Source organism: Perca fluviatilis, chromosome 4 (genome assembly GCF_010015445.1).
Source record: "Perca fluviatilis chromosome 4, GENO_Pfluv_1.0, whole genome shotgun sequence".
NCBI classification, from domain to species: domain Eukaryota; kingdom Metazoa; phylum Chordata; class Actinopteri; order Perciformes; family Percidae; genus Perca; species Perca fluviatilis.
The window spans coordinates 11,340,477-11,361,280 of NC_053115.1; the positions used below are offsets into that span (position 1 = coordinate 11,340,477).

Sequence of the window (20,804 nt, forward strand, 5' to 3'; positions counted from 1 at the left end):
GGGTCTGGCCAACAGAGGGCAGTAGAGGCCATATATCAAATCAGAGGGGCAGACTTGCTCCTAAATCCAACATGTCACAACACTGTTATCAAAATAATGGCAACTGTGCCCTTATTTGGGAGAGTGGAACCTGTGGTTTGTGTAAAACCCACATCGCTTCACTTACAGTTCATCAATTACATTTTGAAAACATAACAACCAGTTTATTTTGCTTAGCAGAGGGAAAATGCTTTGACCTAAACGATTACTTAAAATGCAACTGTATTTCAGTCCAGTGGTGACCAAACTTCATATTGCCTCAATAAAAATAAAATGCATCAGTAACTGTCACATGCTGAGTGAAAATCAGAGCATCAGTCAGAGTGAAATTAACCTTCCTTGTGTAAATGTAGAAAAGGACATCATGCTGATTCACACGCTGGACACGGGCCAGTTTTGTCTCAGTGGTTTGGGTTTCCCAGAATCGACTGGCAGACATTTCGGAAATAACTTCAGAGAACACAACAAGTACATACAAGCTGATACATAAAGAGAAGTTTTATTACATAATGTGAAACATATATGGATTGTCTTTAAGTGTACATAAACACAGGCAAATGTCTAATATGTTTACGACAGTGAGGTCTCTCATATTTTATATATATATATATTCTGCTTAAGGCCAAGAACATTTGCATTTTTATTCAGCTTTAGCAAAAGCAGCAGCACTGCTGTAAGTTTGTTGGTATAAAACAAAAGTAAAAAAAAAAAGTTTCTGTGACAAAATTCTGAAGGAGTGTGCTCTACGACAGAGTTTGAGAAAGCAATGTTCAGTACATCTGTTTCTTACATAACATTTTAAACCACCATGTTCAGCTCTTCAAAATGTTTACAAAATACTGTATAGTGCTCCTTTAAGACATTTTAGTCAGACCAAGGGTTATGGCAACACCACTTATTTCTCTTAATGACACATGGACCTTTGATTAGCGCGTGTAAGTAAGCAGCGGTTAAGCCCGGCTCACAAGCATCTCTTATTGGTTTATTATTTTAAGGTTTTCAACAGCATGGTTGGCATTCAGCAAATTTCCTGTGGAAATTTCTGGACTCCTTGCTGGAATGTAGCCACACATGTCCACTAACATGAGTGTGCAGCTTACGCAGAGCCAACTAGGTACGACATGAAAACAGCGCGCTGTGTGTATTTTTTTATGATGCATCTAATTCCGTGGTGTGTAGTGTACATGCATTACCATTCTACATATTGCTGATGTGTTTTTATGAATGTAACAGACCGGTGGGCGTCTGTCATCTGCTGTGTGTGTGGATTATCTCTCCTCTTGCAGTAGCTGAAGCCTGTCCTCTGCATAGTGAGGGCTGCTGTGTCCAGTGTCAATAGCCTCACAGTCATCGGTGAAAAACACCAGGTCCTGCCAACCAAACAAAGACACGTGGTCAAGAAACTCGAGCCTGAAAACAAGAGCGAACAAGAAAGAAGAAAAAACAACATTGCAGGCGTTTTAGATGCTCTTACCCGATAACAGACTCTGGTGATGATGGTGTGCAAGTTCTGGACTTTACGTTTGAGCAGCACCATTCTGGGACGCTCTCTACAGTACTGGTCAGGATGGTTCAGCACCACGTAGAGAAAGTCACGGAGCTTGGTTGTGACACATGAGTTCTAGAAAGATAAAACAGCTTTTTTTTTTTAATGAACAGTGTCCTCTCAAACTTTTTACAAATTTACACATCTTCTAGTGAATGATTCTCATTTTTTTAAATCAGAGATTTTGTTTTTGCATGAAAGATTAACAGTATTTACACTTTTTTAAATCTAGATTACTCTCATAAACCCTCAAACATACAAACAACAGGACCTGCTACCATATTAGGTAGGATTTGTCAGAGGATACATTGATTTGCATTGAATTAGCTTCCTGTTCAAAGTTAAAAGTTGGGCACTGAGTGAAAGCTACAGCTCCTATCTAACTGGGATGGTTATCAGTGGGGAAGGTGGTTGCTAGTAGAAAATAAAAACTGATATGCAAATTTCCCAATTTCCTTTTAAACACTTTCAGCAGCCTTGTGTCCCACATCACATGCATTCCTCCATTGTTTGAAACTTACATGCACATCAAGGAAGATCGTGGGTAGAATCTTGGCACACTTTATCTGCAACCCAACGAACATGATCGTTAGAGAGAACATAACACGGTGTACAAGTCTACACGGCCTTGTGTGCAGAACAGGACAATGCGATGGACGTCAAAGCGCTTACCGTGCGATGGTACGTGTGTATTTTATCCAGCAGAGACATGACTTCTTTGCTCAGGCCGAGCGCTCTGGAGTAGCAGGTCGGAGGCGCGCACTCCGACAGCCACACGAAGCTGAAGAAACACGCGAGGGCGGCGAGTCCCAGCCTCATGTCGGACAACGCTGCTGCTCCGGACTGCTTACAGCTGCCGTGACGGTCAACGGAGGTAAAATAGTAAAAGAGGAGTAGTTTTGCGGCAGTTTTAAGGATGGAGTGGTAGAGGGGACGACGACGACGACGACGAAGATGACGTGGACGTGGACACGCAGCAGTCTGAGGGGGGGAAACATTTGGGGTCGCAAACACACTCGTGCACGCTCCAAATACCGGGGATGATGGAGCTTCTGCTGCTGATAACACAGCCAAAACATTTCGCAACTTTTCCTCAACACATGTTGAGGCTTTGTCAATTCCTAAAATCAGGATATTAATGACAGCTATTAAGTGTCAATGTAGCCTACACGGTACATGCCAAAAAGAAGAAAGGCAAAATTCAGGGGCTTGATTTGTAATGATGACGTTCAACGATTTAAAAAATAAACATTAATTACAAAATAAATTTAAACTGTTGCACATGAAATAACTTGGAATTTTGATACATTTAATGTACCTGTGCATATTGAGTGTAGGGAGGTATACAATCCTCACATCAAACCACAAACACTAATATCTGGAGTTTTGAACATGAATAATAATAATAATACTCTTGATATTTAATGCAGTACACACCAATACTGCAAGAGTGGGGTTTTTAATCTGTTCTCTTCCCCAATAACACATTTCTAAAGTGAAAGCGAGTATGTACTTGAGTGGATATTTCCCAGCACTTAAAAGATTCAAGCCAACACCATTGGAAATGATGGAACTGTTTGTCAACCTCCTTAATGTACCCACCATGCAACATACGCCACTGAAAATGTTTTGCTACACACAGCAAACCTATTGGTTTATTTTGGATTCTAATATTATATATCATAATAAAGTACCATCATCATAAAACCTCGCAAAAGACAATGTCAGTCAGTCTCGAGAAAGGTTTGATGGAGCCACTGAGCCTTTCTTCAGATTGAGAAAGTTCTTTTTCTTTTTTCTTTTCGGAGCACCCACGCTGCCACTTGAATCAGGTGGATCCCGGAACACAAATAATCTCTCTCCGGTAGCAGGGACGCCCAGTACGCTGCTGGCAGAGGCTGGCATCATGTATTCCTCTGCCGTGCTTTGTAATGTTTCATTCACTGTGTCCACAAACCTTCCCTTTGCAGTGTCATTTTGCCGCTCTGTAACTGTGTTTTCTGTCAGGGTTGAGTCATGAATAGGCTGTTGGGCTTTAGTAAAACTGTCCTCCTTTCCTTTCTCTTTAACCAGCAGCAGTGCAACATCTCTGGAAACCAGGAGACGGCTTCTGGGGAGCAGTTTTTCCATCAAACATTGCCTCTTTTCCTGGAGTCTGCAATTTAGAGGACAAAGGAGCTGTTGTTAGTGGGCTTGGAGTGTTAAAGCGCTTACCTCATGCATGTGGTCACTGCAGCCCAGCTATGTTAACTGATGAAAGGCATATTACACATCAAATAAGGATTTGTCTATGAGGTTGGTGATCACTGAACTACGAATTAGTCTTGCAGAAAGCGTAACGTCAGGTCCATATATAGCAGCCAGTAGCCAGACACAGAAATGTGTTGAACTCACCTCTCTCTTTCCAAAGTGCAGCTTGGCATATTTTTATGCACCAGGTCTTCTCTCAGTTTGACAGAAAGAGGTCTGTTCACCCCGCCGGCACACCTGGTCAAAAGGTCATGAAATATATTATAAAGCCGTTAAGTGCGATACAATCTCTGCAGACAATGATTGGCTTTGATTAAAAAATGGTCAGGGATGCCTGGCTATCTGATACGCTGTCATAACTTTTCATTGGTTTAGAGGGAGAGCTTTGTGATCTTTTCCATTAAAGTAAAAGATTAGATATTTAAAGGGGTGATAGAATGCAAAACAGATTTTACCTTGTCATAGTTGAATAATGACAGTTTAGTGGGTAACTAGGACATACATAGAACCTCTAAATCCCACTGACACCTCTTTCCTCTGCAAATCTGATTTTTGAAATTTGAAACTGCCTCTGAAAACGGGCAAATCTCAACGAGCCCCATAGTTGACGTCAACTATTGCGGCTCCTCCTCATTTGGCTCTAGTCTGTGTTTGTCACGCCCCAACATGTGCATAGGCTACACAACTGACCTGAGATCAGTTAGTCTTCTGAATCTAGGTCGTGCAGATCTCAGAAATTGTATACATTGTTCATCTGCTATTTTACCATTAAATTCACTTCTGAGACTTTTTTATGCGAGAAATCAACTATGTAGAGGTCAAATACGGGCCGTTTTATGAAAATGTATGTCTAATTGCAAATTTTGTCCTACTGTGTCGGAGTTTAGCGGCCAGTGCTGCCTGGGTTGTGGCCTCGCCGCCCGGCCTGCCTGCCTTCACAGACCCCGGCCTGCTGTGAGCTCGATTGAGCTCCGTTACGTCTGGCAACCCACAGCACTCTATACCCGCGCAAAGTCACCGTTTTGGGCTAATGGACTACGAAACGCCGCTGCTCTGACAGAGCTCCAGGGCCTGCAACTCCCCTCTTCCTGCTAGCTAAATGCCCGGTGTATGTGAGTGAAAGCGCGGTCAGCGAGCTTGTTACGCCAGCATTCTCTTACCACAGGTTCCAGTTACTCTTTTGTGTGTAATTATAATGTGTTGAGTTATTTAAACAAACGATTGGGGAAATAAACGCCGCTTGTCCGTGAGTCTCATTGATAGAGCCTGCGGCTGGATGGAGCTCTATCAATGAGAGCTAGCTAGCCTCCTCTTAGAATTCCTCTGGAATTCACAAAAATTCATTAACTTGAAATCGGACACCGTTGTTAGCTTTATAAGACATTTAGTTAGATGTTGTATAAGTGGCGTGACATGTGTGTAACATGTGGTAAGAGATTGCTGGTGTAACAAGCTCGCTGACCGTGCTCTCACTCTCACACAACGGGCCATTTAGCTAGCAGGAAGAGAGGAGATGCAGGCCCTGGAGCTCTGTCAGGGCAGCGGCGTTTGGTAGCTAGTCCATTAGCCCAAACGGTGACTTTGCGCGGGTATGAGGTGCTGTGGGCTGCCTGAGCTCAAAGCAGGCCGGGGTCTGTGGAGGAAGTCAGGCCGGGCGGCGAGGCAGCGACACAGGCAGCACCGGCCGCTCAACTCAGACACACAGTTTTACCAAATTTGCAATTAGCCATCCATTTTCGTAAAACGGCCCATATTTGAGCTTTATATAGTTGATTTCTCGCATAAAAAAGTCTCAGAAGTGAATTTGGTAACGAAACATTGCAGTGTCTGGAATATGAGATTCTGTCGCGTCTCTAATGTGTGTGATAGAATGTATTGTGTATTGGGGATTCGCTCAACCAATCAGCATGCGTCTCTAATGCGTGTGTATGGCGATTCGCTCAACCAATCAGCGCGCGTCACTACGTGTGTGTACGGGGATAAGGCTCAACCAAGCAACACGCAGCTCATCTAAATATTCATGACCATACCATATTTGGAAGAAATTCTATCACCCCTTTAATCCCTTTCTTAGAAGGGTAAATCGTTTTAGGACCGTCAAATCAGTAACTAAGTATGGATAATTCTAACTGCAAAATCACACAAGGCTATTTTTCTTTAAGAGAATGAATATGTCTTATGAATATGTTTCATATCCTACTACTGAAATGAAAATATTACAAATTGTTCCAAAGAACGGCTAAACTCTGTTCTGCAAACAAAAAGCAGAAACTTAAGAGCTGAAAAAGAGAAGAAAAACACATGTTTTGCATATTGTTCCATTTTCATTCTCTTGTCCTTTGGCCAGACAGCTCCGGTCCTCATGCATGAGACATGATTCATCAGTAAAGTAATCCAAACTCAGCTGGGGCCAGTCATGAGTGTTCCAGTGTATCAGGAAGAGAGGGGAAATTAAATGATGGGTATAATCATTTATCTCTCCATCTTGGCTCAGGAAGAAGGACCCTTGTGGAATCGTGTACAAACAGTATTTAAATGTGAGACGATGCTTGGAGATGGGTTTGTTTCAGCCATGTTTAAACTTATGTTTTGTGTTTTTAATCAGTGGCTTCGGTCAAAAAACTACTTTCTTAAACCACATAACTTGAAATCGATGAGACTGTGGCTGCATACTTGGGACAAAAAGGTTTTCACTACGGTATATTCAAATTGTTCTATTCTTTTTTTTCCTTAAAGAAAGGAGGGTAAAGACATTAGAAAATGGGGAAAGTATTTAAGCTTTCTGGAGGGCTCCTAACATGGACTAGGAGACAAGTGCATGACACAAGCTTTTGATAGCTTATCCACATTGGTTGGTAACCAAACTCAAAACTTTGTTTGCAAGATGGAAGAGCCAGACAGATTTGGTATGTTGATGTGCAATCGTTCTGCCGCATGGGGCTTATTAGAAGACGAACAGAGAAAAGAAAAAAAATACACTACAATTCGAATATATATATAGAGAGATATATGTGTGTTATTGCACTACCAATAATGATCACCTCTCATGAGTCAAACACATTCACCTAATGTGATCCTACACTGTGTAAATTAGATGTGTAAAACTGGATATCTACACGAATGTTTGCCAGTGGACGGATCCAGAACCCTGGTTCTTACCCCGAGTGTTCCTGCTCTGCCGGTGATGAAACAGGGTGCTGTTTGGGGCAGAGGGCGTCAGTGATGGAAATGAGTTCGCTTTCAGGCAGGGTGGGGAGGAGGAGACGCAGGGCCTCCAGGAGAACCTCAGCAGATACCTGACTCTGCTTCACCAGCCGAGATGCAAACTCCAAATCCTGAGATGAAGAGCAGGGCACAGGGCCAACTTAAAGTACAGTTTATTCTCTACTTCCTCTGGCATGCACACAGAAGGGAGGATGCCCCTGTATTTTTCCATGCCGTTAATATGTTTGTGTTGAATAAAACATTGAAAAAAAAAAAAAAAAGTCTTAATAAATAAGTTCAGACCTGGTCACAGTTTGCATAAAGTCTCCTGAGCTCCATTTGCTCTTTTAAATCTTCCATGGCTTGATTGTTGCCAGTCATTTTCTGCCACCTGAAAACACCAGAGTTTCACTGTAAAATGTAACCGTGTCAATCCACAAAATGTCTAATTACTCCCGAGTTAGTCTATATCGGCAACATAAAATGTACGGGATTGTTCCGGTGCCGCCGCAGGTTCCCGCCGGATGTCCCTCACCTTCCGCTTTCTTTCTTTTTATAGCGCCGCCCAAGACGATTGTGATTGATTTAAAAGAAATGCCAATCAAGCAGAGCACGTTTTTCTCCCATCCCGGTATGTTGTGGAGATAGGTCTGGCAATGAGACACTAGCTAAGTTTCCATCCACTTGTCAATCGAATTATCTGAAGTTCGGTAAAAAAAACTCATGCGAATAAATCTGATGAAAGTGTGTTTCCATCCAACGGCTTTAAAGCGAATAAAAACCTGTGTGTAATGACGTCACATGCTGTTTTGCGATTAAATTAGTATATTGAATTGATTTGAGACATTTTAAGGTGTTTCCGTTCATTTTCGCACTGAATCGCACAACATTCAAGCAAACTTTTGCGAACAAAGTTTTGCTAGACAAAAGTAGTTGTTGTTGTTAATATTAGAAGCCAAGGAAGCTCCGATGGGCCTTTGGCCGAGGATTTGATCCAGCTCATCAAAAAGGTGGAACTTGCCTTTTATTTTCCATCCGGCACCGCTGCGAGACAACTCTCTTTTCTGAGACATGTATCGCTGTTTGAGCGCCTTCCATTTACTCCGGAGGACGTCCCGCGGCTTGTCGTAACCTTGTTGGTCATTTCCTTCGCGAGTTCCTGATAAATTATGGCATTTCTTAGATTTTTGCTATCTAAAATAGCCGTTATATTTTGCTCGTAAATTAAATTCAAAAGTCTCTTGCTTTTTTTTTTCACCTGTTCATGTGTGCAAACAGAGCGGAAATACTGGGCGGAAATGAACTAAAACTTCTTCTTCATCGTTTTGTGGCGGGTTGCAACCATAAAATGACCTAAAACTTAATCGCAATTCATTAATTTATTCGGCAAATAGCGTTTCCATCAGCGTTTATCGCATAAGCCGTATATTGATCAAGAGAAAATCCGATGAGACCGAACGTATTTCATTTGAGTCGATATTCATGAAATTCTATCGAATTTTACTATTTCCATAAGGCATTTTTCATTCGATATCACGTAATTCGGATAAAAACGTGTGGATGGAAACATCTATTTTCAAAGCTATTTACTCCTGAGTTAACACTGACATGACAGCTCACCTCTCAGCCAACAGTGTGATGACCTGATCCCTCTTGTAGAGTGCCTCCTGGAGGATGGACGTCATCCTGCAATCCTGCTGCAGCTGAAACAGTCTCTCCTCCTCACTCTCCCCCTCGCCCTCATCAGGGTCATCTCTCCGTGTTGGATTGGACCCGACTCTGGACCGAGACATTTGCAGGCCATCCAGCTTAGCCCTCTCCTTCTGAAGCTCTTGTTCTGCTTCCTCTAGGCCCTGTGGCGAGAGTCAAATTACACTCTGAGAAAAGTCTATAAGGTTTAATGAGAAACTAATAGTATCATTTTCTAAAAATTACACATTTGTTTGAACCTTATTATATGCCCATGAGCAGCCCTGCAACCATGCAGTGCTACAGCACAGAGGTTAACTTGGGAGTCGAGCATTGCCTACCAAGCAGTGGTTCTGTATACTCTGGGCCACGTCTTGTCTCTCCAGGCTCTTTCTCTCTCTGAGCTGCAGAATGAGCAGGCTGTGCAGAGTGAGCATTGCTCCGCAGGTCTGCAAGACTTTGGTCCTCCTCTCAGCCTTCTGGTAGTGGATGGTAGCCATCTGCATCGCCAGGCTGTCGCCCTGAGAGCGCAGACCGTCCTCTCTCTCCCTACGCATCTCCTCCATCACCTGCCAAAATACAGATGGATGTATTTCAGTCATCTCGTATGAACTCAAAACCACCTTGGTGTGCAAGCTAGACATTAAACTTTAACACAGACAGTCCTTCACTTGAAGGAGAATGGCTTCTGCTACTGAATGAGCTTAGGGTTTGATATTGTATAAAGTTAATACACCCTTCATACCCTTTTTGCCTCTCAGTAACTTACTGCACTTTAAAATGACTTATATTAAAAGGTCGTTTTACACCTTTACCTTGTTCATGACGCCGCTCTCCGTCTCCTTCTCCTTCTCAAACAGTTGGATGCTGTCCTCCAGCTTTTTCTGGAAAAGCAGCAGTTCCGACGTGTCCGTTTTCTGTCTTGACTCGCTGGTTATCCCCTTGGATTGCTTATTTGTCTGCAAAAACCACAACATCCATACGTTGGCTGGGAAATGACTCCAAGCATGCTGTTATGATGCGATTAGAAATGAAACCAGAATTATTTCTGAATCATAATGTGCACTTATCCAGCGGCCACACAATTGAGGCTGATCGCAGTGTGGTTTGCATTGGCGGTCGCCATTCTCCATTTCTTACTCATCTGAGAAAATATTAAATGTACCATTCTATCCTGCTGTAGTTTAATACATGTGGGCTTTAGAATAGTCTCAAGAGATTAGATTTAAAACAAAACGTGATCATCAAAGTTAGCACAGAGTAAAAGAAGTGGTCATAGAGACTTCCTTCCCAAGAAAGGGAAGAAGCATTTCAATCTGGTCAACTGAGCTCTAATGCTATTATACTACGAACATACATATTTGTGGATGTTGAAATGGGGGATTTCTGCTTGTTCCCCTCATCATGTTGATGTACACTCATAGTACACAGATACAATGGGGTGTGGTTTAGATCACTGTGTCTTTTGTTCCTTTTATCTAATATTCCCTATATTCTTATGTTCATAGTCTAACAATTTCAGTGCAAAAACTAAAGGGTACATTATTTTACAATTTGGTTTGGCTCATGTCGTGGACAAGTACTAACACTCATAATTTTGACTTTTCTGTTCATTAGCAATATAGAGTGTTCCACCTGCATTTTCAATCAAATAGATTGGATGCTATGAACTCTTTGACGGTAATGTAAATATTACACCAAAATAAGTGTGGAAGGGTGTATTGTTGTCTGCCACTGTGGCCTTTTGTTAGATACTAAAACTAGCAGTAGCCAAAGTCAGAAATGCTCTAATCAGTCCTTCCAGAAAAATGCGGAGTTTTTTTGTGATTGTTGCAGGCAAAAATCCTTGATTATGCATCACGTTTTCTTAAAAAATGCAATGGAATATGCGGGATATTTAAGAAATTTTATGCGATGAAATTGCGCAAACTTGCAAAAACTGCGGTTTGATGAAAAAGAGAAAAAAAATGATTCCCCCAACACCCTGCTTTTCGATGATGTGCACGTCACGTAATTACGTCACTTCATAACGTTCCCATGGCAACAGGGGAAAATGGCTGAACTTGTGTGAAGTTAACGCAACAGTTTTCAACTTTCTGCTAAGATATATGTGACGAAAATGCGGTGATTATGAAATCATGCAAGCACCGCATATTTTGCGCGAAAATAGGCAATTTATGTGGCGAAAGTGCGGCGTATTTGAAAAAATGCGGCCCCCGCATAAATATGCAGACTTATGCTTATGGCTGATTATGCATTGAATTATGCGATCGCATAATCACGTTTTTCTGGAGGGACTGTCTAATACTACACACACAGGTTTCAAGAACATAACTTCATTCAGTAATGTGTGATGATTGTGTGTTCACCATCTGTTGCTCGCGCTCCTTTCTCCAAGCTGCAAGAGCGGTGTGGAGTTTGGTTCTGGAGATGGCGTGGGGCAGCACCAGGCAGCGGTCCATCACAGACAGGCACTTCTGAAACTCCAGTTTCATCCTGAGCCGGTCATCTTCAGACAGGGTCAACTGGGACGAACACAAACACCTGGGACAGAAGGAGAAAAGGAAGACAGATCAACACACAGGAGTTCCACCATGAGACTTTACATGGCCGTTTGGAGAGTGGAATAACATTAACCCTGGACGGTGCAATTATTGTTTGTTGATGTTGTTTTTCAATCCACAAAAGTTCTTGTGGGGGGACAGTCTGGTATCTAACAATTTTTGCTGTAGAGAACACATCTGATGTCCTCAACCTATCCAGATAATGCTTCATTCTCTGTCCATCTCTCCCAGAAAAATACACAGCAAATAGGAACACACACACTTTGAATCCCCTGAAATGAAACGGCCGGTGTTATTATATCACTGACCTGAAGAAAGCTCTGCATTGCGCCCTGAGCTCTCTCTGCTCCTGCAGCTCTCTCTCAATGGCATCCCGCAGAGCCTCCCTGGTGCAGCTGAGGGTGCGTAAGGCTGCCTTGCCTTCCTGGTGCAACCTTTCCTGGCCCTGCAAGAGAGCGCTCACTCCTTGTCCCTGGGCATGTCCTGGTCCTGCCTCAGGTTCCACCTGCAGCACGGAGCGTTGTGCCCCTGGAGGCAGAAGGGTTAGCAAGGCCTGGGTTGCAGAAGGCTGGATGGCTTTGACTTCTATTAAGGCACCCTGGATCATACGCATGGTCACCTACAGAACAGACAGAGGATCAAGACAGAGAGTAAATCAAACTCAATCAAGCTCCGTGGGATTTTGTTGTTGTTGTGATTAACCATTTTTTTTTTTTTTTTTAACAAAATACCAAACATACAACTCGCAACATGAACAAATCCCCAATCAAGAAAAGATCACACAGTAACTACAATATTCCAGACCATTCAACACAGTAAGTTACAAAATAGACAATAAACCAAATTAACATATTTGTAAATGACAACACCATAAGCCCATCATACAAGTCTCTCCCCAGCAGAAAGCTTCTTAGGAGCCCTCCAGAAAGATCAGGTACTTTTACTACCCATTTTCTAGTATATACATCCAATCTGGCAAACCGTTTATGTGTAACATTTTCTCAAACACCGCCACCCCAGCCATCTCACAAGCCCACTCCTTGATTGACGATACCCCTTCATTCTTCCATCTATCCCCTTAAAACAATCTGTCTGGCTATCATCAAACTAGTCTGGACCCAGCTTCTTATGCTCCGTGGGATGTTTGTGTGTGGGTTTTTATGCATCTTTTAAAAGCGCCTTGCCACACAAAATTGGCATTTTTTACTTGTATTTTTTAGGGATGCACCGAATATTCGGCCACCGAAAACTTTCGGCCGAAAATGGCCCAAAAGGGCATTTTCGGTTTTCGGCCGAAATACTTTTATCATTATTGATCGTTCAATCTGCAAACAAAGTCCTCCTAAGCAACGAGGTTGAGACGGACCACGGAGTGAAAACAATGAAAAGTACGCTCTTAAGAGTCTGTCAGCACACGTTTCAGTGAGATCTATTCGGATCATCTGCACTTCATCGCGACTGTACTTGATCCGCGTTATAAAGACCATTACTTGGATGCGGAAATAAAGCAGGGCGCACGGGAAATGATCCAGGCCGATGGATGCAGAGAACCCGCGTGGAGAGCGGAGACAGAGCAGCGCCAGCGCAGGGAGGAGATCAGAGCGCAGAAAAAAAAAAAGACTTGTCTCTCTGCACCAGATAAGGGGCCCCTAGTAAATGCACCGCAAGAAAGTGCCTCAAAAAAAAAAAAAAAATATATAATAATAATAATAATAATAATAATAATAATAATAATAATAATAATAATAGGTAAGCTATTCTGTTCTTAGGCTACTATATACTGTATGTGACTATCAGATTGTAGCCATATTTCTGCTAGATATTTTTTTAATTAAACTTTAATATTAATTTATACAATTGCAATGCCTTGATTTTAGTAAAGTTAGTACACAGTCATAATTGCAATGGTACTAATAATTGGCATAATTTCTTTCGGTGTTTCGGTTTTCGGTCTCCTCTTTTTCGGTTTTCGGTTTCGGCCAAGAATTTTCATTTCGGTGCATCCCTAGTATTTTTTGAAATATATATTAGGTCCATATGTGTTTGTGTTATGTTGTGAATGTGAAAATGAACTGCTACCTCCTCTGTCAGCTCTAGCCACTGAAAAGAAATTAGCGGAGAAATCAGGCCAATTCCAAAAGCTGATCAGTCTGACGTGGTTCTGCCTGAGCTCATTACTATTCATGAGCTCGCCCAGTTGCGCTGGGTAAAGGATGCTGATAGCCAGGCTCTCATTGGCTAGCTGTTAGCCAATCAGAGTCAAGCAGCTTAGGTCGTTGAATATTAATGAGAACTGGCACAAATCGAGAAGAGTCTTCCTGCAGGCTTTCTATACCACGCTATAATGGCTTGAAACAAGGTAACCAAGGTATTTTTTCCACAAAACATTTTACAAAGTCCATGGTAGAACTTCAGACATTACCACAAAGTCATGAAATACGTGTGGCAGGGCATCTAAAAAGTGATTAGGTCATGAATAAGCCTGATGTGTACTGTTAGAGTGGCACCTTGCGAATGTCGGCAGCAGCCTCCTCATCCAGGTTGTTGATGAGCTCTGCTAGCTCCAAACTTTGAGTTGTCAGTAAGTTCTGCCAACAGTGCAGGTGCTGAGCTACATCTATCGTTTCCTCCAGACCCTTGGACAGAGCCGACAGATCCTTCTGTCTCTGTTTGTGGACCCGCAGCTGGAAAGAGCAGAAAGGTGGTGTATTAGTTACGGAATGAGATGAACGGGTTTTGTGGTATCAATCAACAATGGATATATAGGATAATGCAGCTGCTGGGAATAAAATCCTAAATGCGATTGATTTCCTCACCATGTCAGAGATGAGCTCCCGCCTCTTCTTAATCAGTCCACAGCGCATGGCTCTCCTCTCTTGGCTCAGTGCCTCATCCAGTCTTTGCCTCACCATCACCAACTCTTTCTGAGCCTTGTCCTGTAGCTGGTCGATCTGCTCTGCAGGCACAATGCTCCCTCTGGTGGAGAGATGAAAGCATGCCAGGTTAAAACAACTCCAGTCGAGCTTACTCAGATTGTGCAAGCTTAGTGCTGCCTATAAGGTTGAACTGACAACAAAGGCTGATATAATGTACATATTGTCTGTAAAATGCCAGGAAAATACTTTCTTTTATTTAAAAAAAATATATAATTAATTTGTAAAATATTTTGTAATGCAAAATGCACTTTCATTTTCTACAGTGTTTCTTTGCAAATCTATAATTTCTGTTATATATATTAGGATCACATTATAGAAGCACTTCAGATTAAATTCTAAAATTGTACATTAATACTGCAATACTGTAGAAGATTACTTGGCCACATGTATAGTGTAGTGTAATAATGCAACTAGATGTGAAATGGTCATCACACGATGCTATCACTGGTAATTACAACAGGCTCCAACCTCCTGATGTGAGTGAACCAGCTGTCCAGATTGCCGGAGGTGCTGGAGAAGCTGTCTGAAATCAGGCTGTTGAGGCTGTGAAGGCTGTGCACCAAGAATTTCCTCTGTGCATGGCGCTCAGCGAGCACATAGCGCTGGTTGGCAAGGACGACATCCAGCACCTCCTCTAGCTGATCCTGGACAGAAAAGAGAAGGAAAGGTCTCAAAATGTATTTTAAATGTTTGCTTCGTGTACTGATTACCGCAAATACAGTTAGCTGAGAAGAAGAAGAAAAGAATAGAGCAAATGCCTAAATGGCAAATGCTGTTGGCCATGCTTTGTAAGCCATGTTTGTAGACAAAATTGTCTAAATGCTAAAAAGATGTCTGAAGCTCAAATTATACATTCAGAATTATGTCATTTAAATGGTCAACTCTGATGTGTCACAACTTCGAAAGTAAATTCTTGTTGCTCACTTGACAGGCAAAGTAATCGTGCTGAAGACTCTTGGCTGTACTCCTCTCCAACTCGCCCATCCTGGTGGCCTCCTCCAGTTCTTCAGAGAAGATCTTGTGCAACTCCACCCGGCGCCACTCGATGATCTGCCTCTGGACCTTGCCTGAGGCTTCTTCGTGTCGGACCAACAGAATGCGCTGGAGCTGACTCTGGCTCAGCTTGTGCAGCTTCTCCAGGAGGACGCTGCAGTGGAGGAGCTCCTGGTAACATTACAAAATGAGGTTTTACAGTAGGGATGGTGTGTCATGAAAGCAATAAACTCTCGGAATGCTACTTCCCTAGCAAATTAAACAAAGGACTTTTGAGGACCTGTTGGTCTGCGTGTTGACACAGCAGCTCGGCCTGGGCCTTCTCAGCAGCTTCTCTGCGGTGCTCTGCTTCCATTTCTTCCCGAGTCTCCAGGTTACACTGACCAGCCAGAGCAGCCATGCGGGCCCCTCGCTCCTCCTTCAGCCGACCCTCCATGCCCAGCATCTGTCCGTGGAGCACACTGAGGAGTCTCTGCTGGGCCTGGGCGCTGCACTGGCCCCGGGAACGCAGGCCGCCCAGCAGGGAGGACATCACATCCTTGTAGATCTGAATTCGGGTTGCCTCCAGGTTGTTGGTGGCATGCAGCAGTGTGGACATTTCAAGGCTTGCAGGGATAAAATGCAGAGTAAGCAGGGTAAACCTGTACATTGAGAGTTTTCAATGAGATGCATTATAAAAAATAAAAAAAGCCAATAACAGTCACTGTCCCCTGGTGGATTTGATTATACTTTGAGACAATAAAAATGTTGAATTGGAACACACCATATTCTGTGATGGAATTAGATGTTATAATGATTAAGGATTTGGGTAAAACAGTGTAAGCAACATAAAGCGCCAGGAGTGAACAAAAAGCATTGATTTATAGTTGAAGCCAAGTGCAGTAATATTAAGTTCTTCATATAACTCCAAAATAAATGGACTACGGGGCGGCCTCCAGCTCACCCAGTAAGAGCGTTCGCCCCATGTTGGCCGAGTCCTGCAGCGGTGCAGGGTTCGAATCCGACCTGCTGCCCTTTGCTGCGTGTCATCCCCCATCTCTCTCCCCCTTTCATATCTATCCACTTTCAAATAAAGGGAAAAGCCCCCAAAAAATAATTTTTAAAATAAATAAATGGACTACATTGAATTAAAGGGGAAAACTCCCAACTTCAGTTTAATACATGATATTTATGTATATTAATACCTTTTTTCCACAAGCACTGAGTGTCTTCATTGCCAATTTCTTCCACTTGGCAGTTATTTTGATTACTTTTGTGTCATTAAAGGATATCTCTATATATTATCGAGAGATATTTAATTCCATCTTGACTTGTCTACTCACTTCTCCAAAGCCTGGTACATATTCTGGGGATCCTCCAACACCATGGTGTCCACCATCTTGTCTTCAAATGCAGCCTCATCTTTTACGGTCTCACTCATGTTGCAGTCTGCATACTCTGGGTCCGAATCCCTTCTGTTTCTCTGAAGCAATAAGATATATGCACGCACAGTGTATTAACATATATACCTGAAGTAAATCATAAAACCTAAAACAAGGAGCAAAATATACTGACATTAATTTGAGAAAACAGTTCTTTAAAATTACAATATTAGTTAACAAAAAAGAAAATAGGGTTGAAACATGGTTGGTCAACAAAACTGTCAAATACTATACACAGTTTGGTTGGACACAAATACCAAATTTTCTTTTTAACAGAAGTACAAGTATCAACAATATTTTTACAGAATTAACAAACACAAATAAATACCATCTGTAATTAACACATTAGCTTTTAACTAGAACAAAACACATTGGAATTTGTGATACCCTTTGCTGAAGAAGATTCAGCCTGGTTCGGAGGCCTATCAGGTTCACGGCTAGAAACCCCAGGGACAGCAGCACCAATGTGACAAAGAACCCAGCGACAAATCCAGCAAAATGGACCCCATGGTTAGGATAGATCTAAAATGGGGCGCAGAAACGTCAGACTTCTCATCAAATCAATTTTGTAAACGCTAATTTGAAAACTGTACAAGAACAAAGCATGCAATGCTTGAAGCTGCTGGAGTGTTTCCAGTTAAGTATCTGTCTACAACTTACCCTGTCGGTGGAATTCACCGTCAAGGTTAGATTAGCCGTCAATGGACCAAACATACTGACATCATTCTGTGGAGTCAAGAAAACAATACTCTGGGTAAGAAGAGAGAAATGTTCTTATAGTACTGCAAATACTGAGATGTGAAATGAAAAACATTTTAGAGATTGCTTTTCAAGTTTAAAAGACCAGAAATAGGGCAGAAGAAAAAAAAAAATACCTGTGAGGCGTTAGAGAAGGTAAGAAAAGCCGGAAGGTCCAGGACCTCACTCTTATGACTCTTTATGTGAGCGGTATAGTTGACAACTACTTGGGATCCAGCTAAAGAAATACAATCAATATAATGTTATTTATTGTGAAAGCAGTGTGCAGAAAATTTTTATATTTGACATTTTAAAGCTCAAACCAGACATGTTTGGTAGAATCATCTTTAAAAAAAAAAAAATAAAAGTCAACTCCCAGACATACCAGACAGTGAATCAATGGCAAACGTCTGGTAGCCTCTTTCCACAACCCTGCCTTCAGATTTTAGGGGTACTATTCCAGAGATGGAGTCCCGGATTGCCACCTGAGACAGGTTGGTGCCACCCACTGGGCCCTTGTTGTGAATCCGCAGGAAGAAAGTCAGCTGAGGAGGGTCAGTGTCCAGCTTCACCTGGGGGCCACACGAGCAGCAGAGAGTATATATATCACTTGATGGTCTTCAACATGTGCGTTTGCAGTTTAAAATTGGTCCAAAATTTAAATTAAATGTGTATAGATAATATGGGTGGTTTTTAAAACAATTGTGTTGATGTACCTGTGCACACTTGCAAAATGTGACCCCAAATGCAGATGAGGGTGCCGCACTCTGAACCTGTAGAAGCATTTAACACACAGTATATTAGTTTCTTCCAACATGACAATTCTTCTTTAAATCATCTTCTTCTTTGAATCATATCAAGTAATAAGTATGGGAATGGAGTGTAATATGTACAGTGGCTTGCATAAGTTTACACACCCATGCTAAAGTTGATAAAAAAAAAGAGGAATAAAAAAAAATTCCTCCCTTAATGCCTTAATTAACTAAATTAGGAAAAATCCAACCTTTAAAGACACCAATTTTCTTTGTGAATGAATAATGTATCGTAAATAAATAAATGTTCTTCCTTAAAATACGGGGGCATAAGTCAGTACACCCCTATGTTAAATTCCCATAGAGGTAAGCAGAGTTTTATTTTTAAAAGGCCAGTTATTTCATGGATCCTGATAAAGTTCCCTTGGCCTTTGGAATTAAAATAGCCCCACATCATCACATACCCTTCACCATACCTAGAGATTGGCATGGTTTTATTTCAGTTAGCCTAATAGCTAGTTTGATTTGCATTGAGAGATGATCTTATGGAAAGTACCCCATACCAATTTCTAGGTGGATCCATGAAATAACTGGCCTTTAAAAATAAAAATCTGCCTGCCTATATGGGAATTTAACATAAGGGTGTGTATACTTATGCCCCCTGTATTTTAAGGAATTTTTAATTTTTTAAGGACATTATTCATTCACAAAGAAAATTGGTGTCCTTAAAGGTTGGATTTTTCCTAATTTTTTTAATTAAGGCAATAAGATCAATTTCCAAAATATGTTTTTTTATTCCTCTTTTTAGTCAACTTTAGCATGGGTGTGTAAACTTATACAAGCCACCGTATGTATGTGGTAATCCATAAATTATTGGACAGCCAGTATCCAACAGGAATACCTGAGAAGAATCTATACCATAGAAGTATAGAAAACCATAGAAAAAAATCATCAAAAAGATTTTGCAACAGTGGAAAGAAATGGCTGATTGACAACTGATATGTCCAGTACAAAAGTACCAACACATGAAAGTTTGGACAATAAACAATCTCATGAATTACCACACAGATGAAAAGGTGCATTGCATACAACATGTACATACTCCATGAAAAGTCACTGTGTACAACAACTGAAGCGACCAAAACATCTCTTAAAAACACACCTGAGGTATCGCGAGGCCCGGGTTGTATCTGGTGAGCGTGCTTCTGCGGTTCCGGAGGTGCAAAATGTTTGACATGTAGGTAAGTGGCGTATAAAAAGAGTGTCCCCATGGACCAGCAGGAGCTGAAGAAGAAAGGGGGGCCTCTGCAAACAACACCATGCGTCCATTGATTTCCATTGTACCTGTCAGGTTACATATAAGGTGTTTGAACAGCCAGTTACAAAGGCTAAAATTGACAATAAATACATATAATCCATATATGCATTCATATTAAGGTTTTGTATTTAATGGTGAACTACATTGTTTTGTATAATAATATGCATATCATATATTTGCAACATATAACTATTATGGAATTGAATTATTACTGTATTGTTGATGTATAGAATTAAAAAAGAAGAAGAAACCCTCCATCCTAAGCAATGTCTGCTTTGCTGATTTCCCACCAGTGTCATGTTGCATTACATGGATACTTGAGAGGCTCTGGCAACGGAAAAAGAGGCATTTAGTTTTGCTCATTTAATATGTTACGTGTTTATTAACCAATCTTAAATAAATAATAAACCAAAGGCAGCCTACAGACATGCATAAACACGGGTAACTCTCAAAGCCAATACAATATCTGACCTGATTACATATGACCTGTAAATACTAGCGAATTTGGTTGCTAAGACTCAGGGATACAATAAAATAAATATTATCTCTATAATTTTCAGGATAGGTTGTAGGTTGATGTGATGTGTAGCTGTAAGAACATGTGGTGACTGAGACGCAACATCATCAAACTACAGATTGGCTGGAAAAAAAGATAGGCCACTCACCTCCTGTTTCTCCGAGAAAGGAGGTGGTTGTAGTGTTGTGTAGCATGATGCATCCTGAGCTGTCCCGTTATAACAAGACTGATGTGCAGCACTGTACTCCAATAAACGCCGAGTCTCACGCCGGGTTACACCGTGACACCAATGGGAGTATGAAGGAGGTAGACACAAACACGACACTTGGATATTCAAGATTAATGACCATATCGTGACCCTCTTCGCGGTAGGGTTTACCTGAAGCATTCGTAAGTTTGTGTGCCACTCTCACCAAGGAGAGCCGCTCGCTAACTGGCTGGATATTGCCATTGTTAAAATCCGCGATGAAAACATTTCCACCGCTTTTTCTTGACAAACATTAGCTAATTGTAGCAGCGTTTCTGGCGAACGTGAACATCTTACTTGTATGCAAATATTTCAGGAGAAACTATGGATGCCATTTCAAAGAGTTAACACGAACGAAAACAGTCCGTAATCACCGTTCGTTGCTGCACAACAAAACTATTTCCAAACTTGGGAAGAACGGGCAACTCCTCAAAGAAGCGGAATGAACAAAAGTACATAATCTGTTTCCGGCCCCGACTTTCAAAATAAAACAGCATAGCTGAGCCAGTGGGATGATTGGAACTGTGGATTCCTTAAAATATATAAAAAGTATGCCAAGACACCACAAAAAAGATAATGTTTATTCATAT

The 20,804-nt window shown here is 41.6% G+C and overlaps 2 protein-coding genes across 3 annotated transcripts; both read right to left on the bottom strand.

Annotated features, from left to right (window-relative positions):
- Window positions 1-516: 516 nt before the first annotated feature.
- Window positions 517-2,677, bottom strand: LOC120557334 (cytokine-like protein 1). The gene is made up of 4 exons (XM_039797568.1): window positions 2,258-2,677; window positions 2,107-2,151; window positions 1,514-1,660; window positions 517-1,409 (listed from the first exon to the last, which is right to left on the bottom strand). The coding sequence occupies exons 1-4, from the start codon at window positions 2,402-2,404 to the stop codon at window positions 1,308-1,310; spliced, it is 441 nt and encodes a 146-aa protein (XP_039653502.1). The 5' UTR covers window positions 2,405-2,677; the 3' UTR covers window positions 517-1,307.
- Window positions 2,678-2,999: 322 nt separating this feature from the next.
- Window positions 3,000-20,664, bottom strand: LOC120557331 (limbin-like). 2 transcript variants are annotated; one of them, XM_039797565.1, is made up of 23 exons: window positions 20,116-20,664; window positions 19,702-19,777; window positions 19,295-19,476; window positions 18,097-18,153; window positions 17,766-17,952; window positions 17,518-17,618; window positions 17,303-17,368; window positions 17,030-17,164; window positions 16,544-16,683; window positions 15,502-15,826; window positions 15,153-15,392; window positions 14,697-14,872; window positions 14,109-14,268; window positions 13,800-13,976; window positions 11,601-11,911; window positions 11,098-11,272; window positions 9,544-9,687; window positions 9,070-9,297; window positions 8,660-8,892; window positions 7,343-7,430; window positions 6,995-7,170; window positions 3,980-4,072; window positions 3,000-3,740 (listed from the first exon to the last, which is right to left on the bottom strand). In XM_039797565.1, exons 1-23 carry the CDS (start codon window positions 20,353-20,355, stop codon window positions 3,314-3,316), a joined length of 4,137 nt encoding a protein of 1,378 aa, XP_039653499.1. In that variant the 5' UTR covers window positions 20,356-20,664; the 3' UTR covers window positions 3,000-3,313. The 2 variants fall into 2 exon arrangements, with proteins under 2 accessions (XP_039653499.1, XP_039653498.1); XM_039797564.1 differs by having other exon boundaries at window positions 19,663-19,777.
- Between the last annotated feature and the right edge of the window lie 140 nt (window positions 20,665-20,804).